Here is a 17,569-nt window from a genome sequence, read left to right as displayed (position 1 = left end):
GCCAGTGCTTCAAGATTAACCAACCAAGTTGTATTACATGTAATGACAACTTAAATAAATTGACCCATTACATTATTAATTAAATAAGTAATTTATATTTGTAGAGGGCTTTTCCAGACCAGGGTCACAAAACAATACCAGATAAAATATATACCTAAAAGGTCAAGATAACACCGAGAACAACACAGGAGTCTCAGAAAACACCAACACAAAGAGCTCATAATAACAGTACTAGGTGCTCTCATGAGACCCTGCCTTGTGTGTTAAATGGTGCAAGACTTGGGTTTTGGATAAGCAGTCGACTGAGTCAACTGCCATCATTGAAACTTGGCCTTGTATTTCAACGACTTTGTATGAGTTCAGTTATCCAAGTCAATTAACAAACAAAAAGGAATCATGTAAAAACAGTACCAGTTTTATTTTGATCTTTAAAATATATACTTTATTGAATATTGTTTTGATTGTTTAAGCGCTTTGTGACCCTGGTCTAGAAAAGTGCTATACAAATAAGAATTACTTACTTACAAAATGTATGTTTTAATCATATCACAGCATATATGAGCCCATTCCAAATAAAAAAACAACAGATGAATACGTTCAAGAAGTGACACATATCTCAGGATTATTGCATTAGTGTTGCATTATTATGCAACTTGTCCACAGTGTCAACTGTTATATGCTCAACTATGCAGAACTATGCAACTTTTCTAAAACTGATGAAGACAGCATGACACAAGCCATGAGTAATAAATTGTAACAACTTTAACAGCAGCAAAGAAATCAGACTTTAAAAAAAAATCTATACACAGTTGCTGCACTGCTATTCAGCCGGAGTGTTGCATGATGGGATCTCACTTTCATTAACAGAATTCATTTAAACTCAACTTTACTTTTCTGAAAAACAAATAGAAAAGAACCACTTATTCTGGCTGATTCAAGAACAGACCAATAAGTATCGTTTGTACATAATCTTCATATTTGTAGTCATGTTTTTATATTAAATATGTGTAAACGTTCATATCAGAGTCACTTCTCAGCGGAAGAAAAGCCAGCAAAAGTATGCTATAGGAGTGAACGGCCAAAAATAAACTCTTCCAGCCAAGTGTGGTCTAAGAACTAAAACCACTCATCACCGAAAATGAGGACACACGAGTACAAACGAAAGACAAAAAAAATGTGATGTTGCAAATGACCACTTCAAAAAAAAAAAAAACCTCTCAATAGTCTGGAGTAAGAAGTTGAAAGAAAGAACAAAATTGGAAACAGATGTCGAGCGAGTGGAAGTGGCCGCTCACTGGTGTCTATTCTGCATTCTCAAAAAAACACTCTTGGTTCGTCCACTTCTTTCTCCAAACATAACAAGAGCAAGCTGGAAACACTCCGATTAAAAAAAAAAAAGAAAAAAGAAAATCACCCCAGACTCATGATAAGCTAGCGTGAGGGACCTGGAGGGGATGATTCCCGAGAGGGTAGAGGTCACTTAAGACAAGGATAAAGATGTCACCGACTAATCTGATACATAGATGCACGAGAAAACGCATAAAGCCTTTCATGTCATGTATAGCCCTGAAGCAACGTGTTCTTGAATGTAGCGATTGTTAGGTTATCGTTAGTTTATCCATGATAACCATGACCTGGATGAATGAGAACCTTCACTGACAGATTGTTAGGTTATTGACCAAAGCATTAGTTACAGAAATAGCTGTTTAAATTTGTAAAGAAAAACTGAATATTAATCCAATTAAACCCTTCATCTTCATGCTTTTGTGATAAACTTCGCCACATTATTAACCATAAATGATGGTGACATCAAGAACAACAAATTAGATATACATTCCAATAAAGTAAATTCCAAAGCAAAGCAGACAAATTGGAAAATCTAAGCGTAACCTTGAGCACAAACGATAATAATCACTATTTCCAGTGTGAGTCGTTTCTGCCTTCGAGGAATTAAATAACCTGAAATAGTAGATCTGGTTGCAACCAGTCTTTAATCAACTATCCAGTACAAGATTTCTGTTTAGTCAGAACGGATAATAAAACTGCAGGGTGGTACAAAGTGTTAAAAAAACCAAACTGCTCTCTTTCTTCTGCAGCTGATCGATGATGTAACTCAAAAGTATCCATCTCATTATTTTTAAACAAACGCTGATGTTGTCATGGTTTCCACACGGATATCATACGGTTTGACTTTTAGGTTGGAGACGTAATGGAAAAAAGAAAGTGAAAGGAACTTCTGTAAAAAACATTTAGATGATTGTCATTTGTTAATAGTTTAGGACCAGCAACCGCAGAAACCTTTTGAAGATCAGAGAAAGCTTTTACTCTCTGGAAAATAAATTGTCAAAACGCTTGACAAGTGGTCAACATACATGACTATAGATTGCTTCGTCGTTTATTACCATTTAAGTATTAATGGACGGATAAGACTTGTGTATTTTAATGGATAGTTAGCTAAAATGTGAGACAGAAAGCCAAGAAATTAAATGTAGATATTCTTGTTCTAATGGGTGAAAGCCAATACCATCTGGAAAATGGACACGTAAATTATTTGTTTACATAATATCAGAATCATAATATTTTATTGCCAGTGTTGTAAACGCAACATTAGATTTCTTGTGGTGTCAGTACAGAATAAAAGAATGAAATAACACACAAATTGAGCAATAGAAAAATATTAAATTACTAATAAAAAATAGACTTTCCATCATCGCTATTAAAACCGAAACTATATCTAATGTATGTATTGATTGTTTGCTTTATAATAAAGCTGTGAAAAAGAAAACTAGTTGGATATCTTAACTTATAATTAACTGAGTGGGAAGCTATGTTTGTGACATTGATTATGAAAATCGTAACCAATGTCTGAACTTAAAACGATGCATTGTATTCATGTCAACACAATATTATTATCGTTATTATTGGGGGGGGAAAAGGAGAATATAACCTGGACCAACAAGGTGAGAACATAAATACAACAAGACAGTATTCAGAATACTACAAATCAGCAAGTAAGAATGATCACCTCCAAGCAAGCCCATCTTTAACCAATTCCATAAAATAAATGTAAGGAAAATCCATTCACAAGTATTCTTGTTTATGATCGAGCAAAACAATCCAAAGCACACCAGGAAACACATAGAGTACCTGATGACAAGTGACTGAAAGACTATGTCAGGTAAGGTAAGGTAAGGTAGAACTTTATAGAAATTGTTTTTTTCCAAATTATCCACTGCAAATACAGCAATTTTTCATTAAAAATAATCAAAATAAAATAAGAACAAGGACAAAGAGAAATAAAGATGTGTACTGGTTGTGTAAAAAAAAAAAGTCGTTAAAGTTTACCACTTGACAACTTCTTTTTCCAGACAGTATAACCAAAGCCTTAGACAAATATGCACTCTGACGTGGGAACATATCGAAGATCCATGAAGTTTTTTGGAGGGACTTTCTTTTTTTCTGAGCAACTAATAAATGGTTAAAAACTGTAGCTGTTGGATTATCTAAAAAGTCATCTGTACAACTTTAACTTTAACTGTTTATTGGATACATTTAACGAGTGATGGTTAAACAAGAAGACATGATCATTTTTTTCCCCAAACAAAAATGTTTTAATATCTTCACTCATCCTCCATTTTTCCTTCCAAGACAACTCCACAGACAAGCGTAGGTTACTCACCTAAAGCGTGGGGAGTCTTTCAAACACTCCTCGAAATCCACCGTGATCTTCATTTTTTAGCCGTTTTTTAGCCTCGTGTCACCAGCGACTAGTTAGCGTCAGTAATCCAGACTAATTAGCTTGTTTTGCTAACTGTACCTCTGTCCCAAACCAGCTGCTCCCGCTGCTAGCCAGCTAGCCCCCCCTTCCTCCCAGAGGACAGTCACTCGTGAGCAAACACCCGGGGAGGTCGACCATAAACTGCGAGTGACACGTCGGTGCCCGGTCGCCGAAGCCCCCGGAGAAAAAAAAAAAAGTCTTCGCGAGAGACGGAGGGTCAGTGGCGGAAGCAGAGAGTGTCGTCCGGTCGCTCGGTCATGGCAGCTTTTCTTCAGATACACACTCGAAGATGTGCGTGTTGGAGACAGACGCCCGCCTCTGAGTGGGGTTTAGGATCTGTAGTCACTTCGGTTGGTTTGCGCAAGAGAATAAAATAGCTACACGTTTATTCTACACAAACACGTTGGATTAAATAGAGGTTTGGAACATGATAAATTGTAAGCGAAGTGATTCCAGATTTAATATAACTAATCGAGAAGAAAAGCGAACCGAGTCGCTCATCTGTTTATCTAAACACGATCTTCGCGTCAGTTGACAGGTTTCCCCAACCTACATGATTTTAGTGGCAGTGACAGAAGAAGTCAAAATAGTTTTCTCTCACTTTGACCTCCTCTTTCTTTTAAACCTGCTTATATCAGACACAAAGCTTATTTAATAAGTAAACTCAAAGCATAAGTAGAATGTGTTGTTTGGATCCACAATGTAAAAAAAAAAAAATCAATACATCATTTTTTGTAAATTGCTGATATTCAATATAAATCCGTTTATTTGTAATGTAAAGGAGTTAACAGACAGAATAATCCTGACAGGAACGATAGTGACTTCATCCTATTACTGTAGTAAGTGGAGGATTTGGAACACTACAGCGACACCAAGTGGTCAGAGAGTATAGCTGCAATATAATTGTCATCTTCAGTCACTAATAAAGTTGTTTTTTGACCAACTAGCATTAAAAAAAAATTGAAATTAAACTAGGTTCCAATACCAGGAGTGTAGAGTAGCTTTATACGTTACATGTTTTAATGCGGGTTAAGAGGTGAGCTTCCAACTCTTTTTAAAATAGTTTCGCAAATAATGGACAAGGAATTTAAGAATTCTGTTTAATGATGGGACACATGAAGAAAACAAACATGTGAACAATCCGATGATGAACATGCAAACTGAATTAAAATGTTAATTACATTCTTGATGTCGATTCATCAACAATCATTGATGGATAATAATGAAACACATCCGACTCGTAACGTTTTAAATTATAGATGAGGCACGACGACGCGAAATAACTGCCTTACTTGTCTCAAACACATTTCAAGCTTAATTTTGTCCTCTTTATTTCCTAAACCATAATGAGCCACACATGCAGACACCAGTTTCCATTTTCGCTATTATAATGAAATGTTAATCTTTCTCAGTTCGGTAATGAGATTTGTAAATATGAATTAAGGTGCATTTATGTCAGGTTTTTAATCTTGCAAAAGGAAAACGTGGATTTTTTTTCTTCACAAATCACCAAAAATCGTCACAAACGAAACATAAAAATCACAATACAAATGGATTTAATGACACCAACAAACCACTCAAGCAAAATAAAAGTAAACTGTTGTCAGTCATCTACATCACTGGAAAGAAAATCTAAACAGAATGAGGATCAGTGGTCAAGTTCACAAAGTTCCTGTATTCAAGCAAAGGTATTGATCAGTAGCATTATCAACGTCTCCATCCCAGACATTTTGGCGTCTAGAGACAAAAACCATGATGTCAAATATGTTATTATAAAGAAATATTGGAATCATGCCAATTTTAATGTCATAACAACACAATCAGTTCCAACATGTTAATCATTTCTTTTGAAACATCTTTTAAATCGAGTAAAAAAAACAAAACACTAAATTAACCACATCTATTATTTTATTACAAAACAAAATATCAAGTGTCTTAAGTAAAGTTGTCGGTGCTACGTTGAAAGCACAAAGTTAAATATCTGCAAGTGATTTTCCAAGCGATAGATGAGCTAGTCTGAAGTTAACTGTAATAACAAGTATATTATAAGTGAAATTGAGTGTCTATTATACACTTGTATATTCAAGCACGGTGAAGCCATAAATTAAATTATCGTGTTCTGGTACACAGCAGGTCAGAGTGTGTATAAACAATATCTTAAAGTCATAAACATAATTTACTAATAGATAAAAGGGTAAACCCCCAGTCTTACAAAAAAAAGACTCCTCGTCAAATCTCTTGATATGCTTCTCTCCGGGTCGCAGCTTCAGTCCCAAAATACTGGCTCTGTGCAGACATGAGTCCCGGTTACTCCACCGTTTCAATGGAAAAGGCGGTAAAAACCCTTCTCAGTCACGTATGATTCAGTGAGGCCCGGTCTGTGACGATGCTGTGGTGTCGGTGGTTGTGGGGGCTTTCCTTAGCAAGCGAAGGAGATTCAGTCGTGTTGAACTGCTCTGGAGAGAGCGACTCGGATGTTATCGTAGATTTGTTCTGAGGGCGCTGAAGCAGAGTCTGCAACTTGTCTCGACGGCGAAATCGCCTCGACGTGTCCGGATCCGACACATGCGAGCCGACCGGCTTCATCTACAGGTCCAGGGAATCACCTGAGCGGAAGAGAGAGAATGAGCGCTCAGGAGACAACGACCTCCACCGAATCTAAACAATCCTGCGTTACCTTCTTGAGGCAGGTCGACGCTGATCTCCTCCGACTCCTCCACGTCCTCCCTCATCTCTTCATCGACGTCCTCCTCTTCCTCCTCTTCCTCTTCTTCCTGGAGCTCGCTGGCGATGAGCTGTCGGGCCAGTTTGATGTTCAGGCCCTCGTTGTAGTGCATCTTCCTCATCATCTGGAAGTGCGTCTTTTTGGCTGCGGCAAGAAGGAAATCACGTTTGTTCATGTGTCAAAACCTGCATTAATAATTGGACATTAATAAAAAATACTTGAGAAAACAACACCGTGAAATCGAATAAAATTGGTAAACCTCCTCAGAACAAAAATATATTTGTTTTAATAAAGCTTTAGCTACTGAAAATAAAGGATAAAAACAATAAAAGGAGGCAGATTCTTACACTTGTAATGTCCAATGAGAGACAGCGGTTTCATTGCAAAAATAAAAAGTTTATACGACCGCAGCTTATGAGCGGAAAGGATTATTTGAAGGATCAAAAGAGGGAAATTGTGTTTTGGAAAAAAGGGAATTCTGAGAAAAGAATTTGTAAAACAAAAATATAAAACGATAAAACCAAAAGCTTGAGGTTCAGGACAGTTGCTCTGAACGACATTTATTGTTGCAACGCAAGGAAGATTAAAAAAGGCGAGGGTTCGGTTTTCTCTGCGGTTGTCATTGTCGAAATCAATGAAGAAAGATATTGCAAAAGGTAAAGTCCCGGCCCGACATGTCATAAACTTGGACTTTGCCCGCTGGGTCAGGAGCAGCGATAACTGAACTTTAATATATTTGTAATAAAACTGCCGTCATCTGCTCACTTTCAACTGCCTTGAAACAAAGACACACACACACACACACACACACACGCAGAACATTTTAACAGCCTATAGTTATGACCCACTATTCCATGTTTAATCTTTTGTGTGACAGACACCATTAGATGATGAACAGAGTTACAGTTTTATATCGACACGGTGGTCAGAGTAGATTTTAAAATGTTTTCAGTTCCCAAGATTATTTCTAGCAGATTTAGAGAAAGCTGGAGTTTTTTTTCCTAAAAAATATATTATATGTTGACAACCAACTTATTATGTTGATATTGACCATTTTTATTTTTATCACTACTTACCAAAATGTGACACATTATGATGCCATATTTAGACTACTTTCTTTTTTAAAGTTTCATTCAAGCTTTTGCAGAAGTGGTATCCTGTAGTGATGTGTTGACGAAGCTTCATGAAGCAGTGTCATTATTTTCAGAGCCCACTAGATGGCGGTCTCTGCACTATTTTCCTTTGTTTTGAACAACTGTTCTAATGAAACATCATTTTTAAACTGATGGCGCCACCTACTGACCTCTAAACAACATGACACTTTTTCACGAAGCTTCATCAGATCATCACTAGTATCCTGACATTCCAGCTGTTGTTTTTTCACGGAAGTGTGATACGTCTACAATATGGAGAAGGTAGAGTTCCTGTTTTTTACTTTACTGAAAAAAGGTACAGATTAAACAATAAAGTGACTTTTTCTTCATCTACTATATTTGTTCCGAGACATATCGTGTAGTTCAATAAGCAAAGTTAAACCGATGAGTTGTTTACCTTGTTCTTCAGGAGTCATCTCCTCCTCCTCTTCCTCGCTGCTCTCCTCTTCTTCTTCCTCTTCGTCCTTCATGAAACGAGGATCCGAGCCCTCGGCTGCCATCAGTCTGGAGGAGCAGAAAAGAAGGATTACTCCACGTTTCATGAATTTTTAGCTTACAGTCTTTGAGTAGGTACTTTTAAAAATCGAAAATCATCACATGATAACAATTCAAGAAGAAAAATCTCACTCCATTGACGAATAAAGGCCAAATGTTTTGTTTTTTTTCAAATAAAAAAAGAATAAACCCCTTTTATGAAGAATGTAGCATGGATTTAATACACATTCATCAACATACTAGCATGTATTTAATAGCATTTCCTTTAAATCAAATGAACAATAAACAGTTTAAAAACAACAGATCCTAGTTGACATGAAAAAATATTTAAATACACTAGAAATAAAGGAGAACGTGAATAAACAGGCAAAGAAAAAGAAGAAGTGTGTCTAGCGTCAGCTGGGGGAGGTCAGCATGCGGTGGGCACTCGAGCACAGAAGACAGAAATAACAGTTACTATTCCCATCCCTCACACTCACAAAGCGCTTTAACTGCACACGACAACATGAGTAACGTTTATGGTCGAGTGGACTGCGGTGAATACGCCGAGCAGCCTGGAGGGAAAATCCGATTCACTGTACCACGGCTCTCCATTAAACCGGCCTCATTCACTTGAAGAACTGGACTTTCCACGTAAGGATACATTACGGGATGCGTCAAACCACCAGGAAGGATGGTGACGGTGACAAGATGGAGAGTCTGCAGGGAGAGAGCGGAAGCCGATCGACTTGCCTGGAGCGTATTGATGTGCTGGGAGAAACGTAGACTTTTGTAGGCTGTCAGCCCTTTTTTTAATTCTTACATAAGCTCAACACGGATCTAGAATACATCTCAGAAGACGGTCGGCGACTGGATCTGATGCATTGTTCACTTTTTATGAGACAATATATTTCAGCGTGGCCGACATATCTGTAAATATTGAACCGTTTATGTTTATACTCCCTTATTTGATTAATATAGTGAATTTATATTGGTTTATATAATTAAAATGAATATGTGTTTAGAAAAGATCTCAGTTATAACTGCACACATAACAAAAGAGACAAACAACATGAGAAAAATTCAAGTACTACTACCAATACCGGAGTCCAGTAATCGATTAAACTATTAATTAATCTATGTTTTCCTTATTTTCATTTGTCTTCTTTTCTTTAGTATTTCTGGTTTCAGGTAAAGTAAAATAACATTTTTGAAATTAAGTCTATTGTTGTGTAATTGTTACATCTTTTGATCAAAGTCTTTCAATGGAATGTGTACAAAATAAATTATACACAGATATTGTCTGAAGTATACACTAAAATTGGGCAGAAATTGAAATCTTTTAAAAAGTTTTCAAATCAAAATGAAAGCCCTTTTTAATCCCTATACAGTTAATTCATTGTTGTAAACCTTTATTTTGTACTGCTCTTTGAAAATTGTTCTTGAAAGAGGATTATTATATTATTAATAATTATTTATACATTATCTGATTCTCTAAGACTGAAAGGACTGAAAGAAAATCATTCGTTTTAACGATTCTTTGTCCTCAGATGCTCCGCCCGAGACAGTGGAAGACAGCGGGGTCACATCAAAGTCCTCATAAATGTTTCAAACCGTGTCCCTCCAGACACTCTCTGGAGACCTGAACATCACTGCCCAGCTTCAAGGTCAAATGTGACGTTGCTTCTGTGATGCTTTATAGTCACTTACGGCAGCGTCTCAGCATCTCTTGTTCTTTTCAACCGAATCGGTGAAAGAATGGCTTCACACATTCACACTAACCAGTTCCCTCAGAAGGAATAAGCCACAGTATATTCAATAAAACATTTAACAAAACCTTTTAACTGTCACATGCTTATAATTAGGGGAGTTTTACGTTAATAATTATTTTGTTGATCTCTCTCTCGAGTAGTTACGGCTTTTAATTTGGAGATTAGTCCATGTTTAGTGTTGCATAATATACTTTTTATAATTGAAAGACATGCTGTAACGTATTAGAGCAATACACCAGATTAGTAAAACAGTCATACGTTGCTGATGAATGAAGATTAAGAGCCTTTTTTTGGGGGGAAATACTCAACCTTAATTTGTCTTTGTCCTCATGCTTTTAATTAATCAGCTTCGCATTAACGTACACGCTGAATTAAATGTCGGCAGCAACATTTTTCCATTCGGGATGAAAAGAAGATCCATGCCAAGTACATTATTGAAATACAAATTCATTTCTGTCAAAATAAATAATTCTTTCCGAAGGGTTTCAAAAGATTTTTGAGTCATCGCTACTCCGACTTGGCTGCACTTGCAACCGTGACAATCTTACTAAATTTAATATATTTTATCTCCGATCTCAAAATTCTATTTTCCCATTTCCTTCTTTTACAAAGTCATGTTCTCCCACAGAGAATGTTTAGTAAACAGAACAGCATATGATGCTGATGACTGCAGTACAGCAGGTGTGACCTAAGGTATTTCAAGATGAAGTAGCCCAGGTGCACACATTGGTAAATACATGTACTTATATCTGTACAATTCAAACTGTAATCCTCCTCCCCCTTCATTCCATTCTATCAGGGAGCGAAAAAAAATAAATAAAGAAATCCGACTGTAGAGACTCATTTACTACATTAAGCCTCGAGCAAAGAGTGCAGTCTGGGATTGAATGTCCTGCACAGCTGTGAGTGCCGTTTGCAACATCACTTGAACGAATAACCTTCGCTCAGAATGAGAAGATGCTTCACACGGTGCCTCGACTCACTGAGAAATACACAAGACTCAGGATTAAGGAGCTTCCAAAGTACCACAATAAATAGTCCACCATGAAGTTAAATAGAAATCAAGTATAGTTAGTCGCCGACGTTATCAATCCCAGGCTTCTCCTCCAAGGCCTTGTGTATAAACAAAGCATGTGTGATTATAACTGGCTGGATAACCATTATTATGTCATAATAGAAACTTGGTCACGATGAAGGACTTACTGCATCTTGGAGAGGAAGACTTCAACATTTGAAACGTGAGTCAGGAGAGTTTGGTTTTCACATTAGTTGCCTAAAAATATGTTTACCCGTCCTTCATCTTCCTCTCTCCGTCTCATCATACAATGATGTCTTCCCTCAACCCTTTCCCTCTTCGACACGTTAAAATAAAAGTCTTACTTCGAAGCCAGGTCGTCGGCTGCGAGCGCGTTGGCGTCCGAGTCGCTCAGAGCTCCTTCATCATCCTCGTCGCCGACCATTCTAAGGGAGTTAAAAAAACAAAATGAAATACAGGAGGGTGAAACAAAAAGTCTAGACCCAGTTTTCATGAGGAAGAAATAAATACAGACACTTACATTTAAAATGTATACATTATTTAATATATAATCTGCAATAAACATACACAATATCCTGTAATAAGTTGTTTCATTTCCCACATTATGTTTAATTTAAGTATTGATCCAGGACTGTGAAACATGATCGTGTATTAGTGGAATTAATGAAGAGAATTAAACCTGTTGTAAGGGGTGCTGGGCTCATCAATCTTCATCATGCCATAGTCTTTGTCCGCCGGATGGTACGTGGCCAAGATGTTCATCTCATCCCACTTCTGGGATTTCTTCCTGCGAGGGAGACAAAGCCGTGAGAAACAATAGCCTCGGCGAAATGGATCAGCCACCAGTCTGCCTCCCAAAGTCCTTCCGGAGAGACTAGAAAAAAAGACTTTGACCTGAATGAGTCCCAGTTTTTCCACTTGGACGTTTATTTTTGGGATGTTGCACACAAATAAGTCCCGAGATGCCTTCGGCACAGTTCTTTAATATCCGAGAGACCAAATTCAGCCACGTTTTAGTTATAAATTATTGATTTGAATAATGAAAGTCTGGGGTTATTTCAAAGTCAGAAACTCAATTTAATTACAATTCAAAAGTGCAACTAAATAAGAGATTAAAGAATTAGTATAAAACACACCAACACAAGTGACTTTTAGATGCTCATGGCAGAGATTCTATCAAACCACTGATGGGCAAACACAGGGTGACACAAGGATGGCAGAGCAATGTCGGTGCAAGCCTCGGGTCAGATGCCATAAAAAATAAAAAGAAAGGAAGGCTCATTAAATAGAGTGAGTCATCAGTGAGCACCGGGCCATGCTATCAGGTAGCCTAGTCACAGGCCAGCGAGGACAGGTCAACCTCTCCCTGGACTTTCCTTTTGAAACCGCAGACGGTACAGTAGAGCCACCCGGACAGAACCAGACACCCGAGAGTGACGCTGCTTGTTCAAAATCAAAGTCTTATGATACCTGGTTGAAAGCCGTTTTCTGACAAGTTCATTCCATGTGTGACCCTTAATGCAATCCCAATATTACCTGCAGTAGGTATAGATAAGGTAAGGTAAAACTTTATTGATGCCTCAGGAGGTCTCCTTCGGGAAATTGTTTTTTTTCCAATAGCCACAGAAAATACAGCAATTTTTCATTAAAAAATATACATATACAGTATACATATATATAAAGATGAGATATAATGTAAAGTAGATCATTGGATCACCAACCTTTTGCAATAGTGAACGCCACCATGTGACCCGATGGGCCACCATTAGTTTCTTAGACATTTCTGAAATAATTTATGGATTATGATATTCCTCTAATCACAATATTGATTCTTGAATCATTACAATTTGGGCAACAAGAACTGAAGCATAAAATTAAACATAATAAGATTTATGAAAGGCATTATTTGAACAGGCCAAAGGAATACTACTTTGGTGACCCCCTGTCCTAGATTAAACCGACATATGTTGAGAAAACTTGCTTTTGTTACAGATTATATGGGTACTTTTTTTATGTGCAATTAACTACTCGCAATCCAATGGACACTTATGGATCATCTGTGACTTTGCCTTATCAATGGTAGCTTCTGGTAATGGACAACCAACTTTTGTTTATCTCAGGAATAGTTATTTGTTTAGCAGCTTTCTTTAGTTTATCCCTGGAAGAATTTAGTTTTGCTACAGTTGACCCATTTCCTAAAATACTGGACCTTCTTAGGTCTTGCTGAGCCACATTTTTCATGTAATCCTATAATAGCAACAATGGTATATAGTGAGATGATCATGAGGTCACGTTAACCACTATAAAGTTACATCTTCAATACAAAACGACAACACATAAAAAAACTTTTCTCTCATATCCTTCCATACTCAAGCCTACACGTCAATAAGACAAATTATCCTTGTCACTCATTCAACAAATAATTAATACACCATTTATTAAATATTTACAAAAACACCATCTCTACAGGTGGCATCTTGTGACCTTTGCTTATGTAAGAGAATGAGATTCACAACTCGGCCACGCCGACAAGTCAGTAAAAGAGGGATCGGGTTTCATGGAAGTTGACGTTAATAATCCATGAGTGGGTGTAATGCTCAGACATCACTGTCTGGATGATGGTGCTTGACATATTGTTTTAAAAGTGCCTATGAATAAGGAAAATATTTGTATATATATATTAAAGATTGTCATCCTTTAAATGTGGAATGAGAGCCTTAATCTAGACTTAATTTATTTCAATCCACTAACCAATATGAAGACCACTTTAAGTAAGATGCATCTTTCTCTTGGACATTTTAATAAATGATAAACAATCCAAGGAAATGCAACTAGATTCATAACAATCTAAATAACGAGATGGTTAAAACTGCTCTCATTGTTTTCATCATTAAAACTGAAGAACGAGGCCGACTTCATGTTAACAATTCATGAATAAGTACTTTAATCGTAGGTTGGTTTCACTTCACGCGCAGATCCTCCCTGTGAAATTTAATTTATCTTTCCTTGTCACTCCAAGAGAAGCTATTTTAGGAGCAGTGCAGGGAGAGAGAAAAAAAAAGGTTGATTCACAGTTGGAAAGGGAATTTAACTTTCATCCCTCACTGGCCTAATTTCCACAGCGCAGCTCAAAAATTGGACTCAATATTAGCTGCAATAGATTTACGCTTAACGGACCAAAACGGTATCAAAGAGAGCAAAACAATGCAGTAGTCATCCGTCGTTAGGTCTTAAATAAAGTCGCAGGACATTTCTGAGAATCAGTCCGACTCCGATTAAAACAGCATTTGCTCAAACAAACCTGATGTTAATATAATTGTAATATTGTTGAGTCAAATCCTTACTAATGAATTTCTTTCGGTAACAAAAAAAAGGCACATTTTTTCGACATTACTTAACCAGGGTGATCCGTAAATCAAGATCAGCGGATTAAGATGGTATTAAATGTTAAGTGTCACTGATTAAGAAGTCGACAGCTGCTGTTCCGGCGTGTGACATATAGAGTATTTAATCAACGTCCAACACTGAGGAACTTGGATTGAAACTGGAGCAAAAAACCCAGATTAAGCTCCGCTTCATTCCCCTGTTGCCTTAAAATCCAATCATACCCTTCAATGCTGACAGCGGCTTACGCCGGTTACATTCAAAACTATCCGCCCTTTTTTCTATAGCCTCATTCACAATAAAAAAGAGAGACCACTAAAATTACTTTCGTCAATATGAGCCAAACATTAGGATGACAAAGAACCCCCAGGACTTTGCTGAACAATCCCACCGTGGTTAAAAACACTGTGATTCAAACTCACACCTGCCACGCATATAAAAAAAACGCCCACACGACAGAAACAAACATTCAGGTCAGCTTTTAAGGGAGGAAACCGGAGTGCACGCACAGGGAGAAGGTAGTAGCTCTGCACGTATCAGGTTCATTATAATCACTCTTTACTTTACGCAGGTACCTTACAGACGGTAACACTGGCATTAAACAAAAGTTGTATTATTCTTATGTACTCATGGATATCCACTACTATTTTTTATGAAATAGTGGCTGCAACAGTTCCATTTGCAAGGCATCTCAGACAGGCTTGACTCAAAACTGTGATGCTCACAAACCAGCTAGATATAACCGATCCAAGTAGCCGTGACATTATTGTTCGCTTCAATTGACGTGCCTGGAAATGCTCTAAACTTGCAGGGGTGTCAAACTGGTCCAGAAAAGGGCCGAGACGGTGCAGGTTTTTGTTCCAACCAGTCAAGCACACATGAGTTAACGAATCAGGCATCGGCTTAAACAAGCAACACCTGACTGTTGATCAATTGATTACTGTCTTCTGACGCCTGATTGGTTCAACTATAATGTGCTTGACTGGTTGGATCCAAAACCTGCACTGGCTCGGCCCTTTTCTGGACCAGTTTGACACAAGAAACCGGGTCAATGATATCCAGACAGTAGTCACGTACAACAGGTTTCTTTACACAGTTAAGATATGCAGTTTGTCATTGTTTACATATCAAAACCAGCAAACTATGGTGGCGCAGTGGTTAGCACGATCGCCTCCCAGTTCGCTTCCAGGTTGGGAGGGAGAAAACTTGTGACCTTTCTGTGTGGGGTTTGTAAGTAAGTACGCAAGTCATTTTTATTTATATAGCGCTTTTCCAGACCAGGGTCACAAAGCGCTTAAACAATCAAAACAATATTCAATAAAGTATATACTTTAAAGGTCAAGATAAAACTGATAACACTCCTTGGTTGTGTGGGTTTACTTCAGGCACTCCGGTTTCCGCCCACAGTCTAAAAAAACATCCAGAGGTTAATTGGGAACTTGGGGAAATTGTCCATAGGTATTCGTGTGTGTGTGTGTGTGAATGGTTTCATGTCTTTGTGTGTTCTGCGACAGACTGGCGTCCTGCCACTAGCAACCCTCATAAGGGAGGAATGAATGAATGAATGAAAACCGGCAAATTTGCACGAGGGATGGCGACATTCCACATGCCGGCAACCTAGTTAATTGGTTAGCAACACAGCAAATGCATTGTTCTGAATATTCAAACTTGGGTTTTTTCAGAACCACCTTTCAAATCGTAGGTGACAAAAAGTTTCTGTTCAATTCACAGAATATAGAGAAAGGGTTTTATTTGGGTGTTTGGAGACCAATGGTCTGAGACATTAAACGTATGTGTGTCATACCAGCTGTGCAAACTAAAGAACATTTATTTGTCAAATTTAAACTGTATGCATTTTAACATAAGATCAACTTTGTTTTGATCCAATTCTCTAAATCAAATTCAAACGTGTATTCCACCTCTTTCTTGTAGAGAATCAAGAGTTGACAATTTTTAAATCCAAACAGGTTTAAAAGAGATTATCTGATAATACGTTCCCGTCACCTAAAGGTCAACCAAGTTCTAAAAGTAAACTGAGAAATGTATAAACTTTCTTAGAAGTTTTTTTTGTCATGTCATCTTCGTCATTCATATATATGCAATTTTTGTTTTATTAAAATAGGTTGTTTACTAATGGCCTGTATACATTTATTTTTAAAGCGTGCAGTTCATACAAACAAATTAGAAACTTTTTGGAAATGTGACACTAAGATGTTCAGGTCCTGCAACACAAAACATAGCACTGTAGGACTTAGACCAACATATGTCGACCAAAAAACTAAAGTATAATTCAGAACAAATATTACTTGACAGGAGCTCAAATCCTCACTTTAAAAAAAACATAATATTTCCAGGATGTTATGACAGTTTTTTTAAAAGGCCATTCAAAGTTCACACAGACGTTGAACCCTGAAGAGTTGCTGACAGTTGTAGCCTATTATGGTCACCTGGACACCAGAGTGTTTGGAAACTTTATTCTACTTTCATAAATAGTAACAGTTAGTCAACAGTTAGGGTTCAACGGTCTTGTATGTTTGTCAACAGTTTTGAATGGCAACACCTACTGTATGGATTGATATACAAAAACGTTTTAGAAATGTACAAAAGTAGCTCAAAAGATATTGTTTCGCTTCTATTTCTATAATACACATCGTTAAATAGAAGTTGTCCGAGCAAGAGTGTTGGTTTTGTAAACATAACTTAAGTAAAAAGTTTGTTTAAAAAAAACCTGAGACAGCGACACAAGCTAACAAGCGTTAGCTTAGCCCAACACAACTCCTCCAGCCCCCCGAGGAACTTACTGCTGCTCCTCCTCCTCCGAGAGTCCGGGCTCCTGCTCGGGATTCTCTCCCGGGACGTCATCGGCGAGAGGTTTGACACAGTTCTTGTTTTTAAGGATGCCTTTGATCGGCCGGGGAGCTGCCATTCCCACACGGTGTGGCTGTCAAACTGGGGCAGTGCTCGAGTGTTTCCTCCCTCAATGGCAGCGTGCTTTTTTTTTATTGTGTCTTAATCCTCAGCGACGGAAGACTGGATCACATTCAAGCGCCGTCATAGCTTCCCGGTGTATGGTCCAGAAATAAAAAAAAAACCTAGTCCAGGCTCCACGATGGCGAAGCACATTTGTTACTCCCGACTCTAGTCGTTCTTCTGGCGGGGCTGGATCCGTGTGTGTCGGATGCGGAGCAAAGTATCGCGAGAGTCCAGAGCGAGATTTCATTTGAATCAGTCCTGAAGCGTGGAGTG

The 17,569-nt window shown here is 37.8% G+C and overlaps 2 protein-coding genes across 5 annotated transcripts in view; both read right to left on the bottom strand.

The window, feature by feature from the left end:
• The window catches only part of LOC148085367 (arf-GAP with coiled-coil, ANK repeat and PH domain-containing protein 2-like), a 30,936-nt gene extending 26,892 nt beyond the window's left edge, over positions 1-4,044 (bottom strand). For all 4 annotated transcript variants that reach the window (XM_087783555.1, XM_087783551.1, XM_087783553.1 and 1 more), the window contains exon 1: positions 3,680-4,044. In XM_087783555.1, coding sequence (XP_087639681.1) covers positions 3,680-3,732 — 53 coding nt within the window. In that variant the 5' untranslated portion in view covers positions 3,733-4,044. The remainder of the gene's footprint in view (positions 1-3,679) is intronic.
• Positions 4,045-5,317: 1,273 nt separating this feature from the next.
• ppp1r2 (protein phosphatase 1, regulatory (inhibitor) subunit 2) lies at positions 5,318-17,487 on the bottom strand. Its single transcript, XM_087783550.1, has 6 exons — positions 17,125-17,487; positions 11,619-11,726; positions 11,284-11,364; positions 8,055-8,161; positions 6,456-6,647; positions 5,318-6,384 (listed from the first exon to the last, which is right to left on the bottom strand). Exons 1-6 carry the CDS (start codon positions 17,247-17,249, stop codon positions 6,365-6,367), a joined length of 633 nt encoding a protein of 210 aa, XP_087639676.1. The 5' UTR covers positions 17,250-17,487; the 3' UTR covers positions 5,318-6,364.
• Positions 17,488-17,569: the final 82 nt, after the last annotated feature.

The sequence above is a fragment of the Callionymus lyra genome, chromosome 2 (assembly GCF_982586985.1).
Source record: "Callionymus lyra chromosome 2, fCalLyr1.hap1.1, whole genome shotgun sequence".
In the NCBI taxonomy this organism is placed as follows: Eukaryota; Metazoa; Chordata; class Actinopteri; order Syngnathiformes; family Callionymidae; genus Callionymus; species Callionymus lyra.
This window is presented reverse-complemented; position numbering and strand designations above follow the sequence as displayed.

Bases quoted from the DNA above. Each gene is read 5' to 3' on its own strand.
- ppp1r2 (XM_087783550.1), bottom strand. From the start codon at position 17,249: ATGGCAGCTCCCCGGCCGATCAAAGGCATCCTTAAAAACAAGAACTGT. The intron at 8,162-11,283 runs GTAAGACTTTTA...CTGCTCCTCCAG, and splicing joins GCCGACGACCTGGCTTCGAA to ACTGATGGCAGCCGAGGGCT. The intron at 6,648-8,054 runs GTAAACAACTCA...TTCTTGCCGCAG, and splicing joins GATGACTCCTGAAGAACAAG to CCAAAAAGACGCACTTCCAG.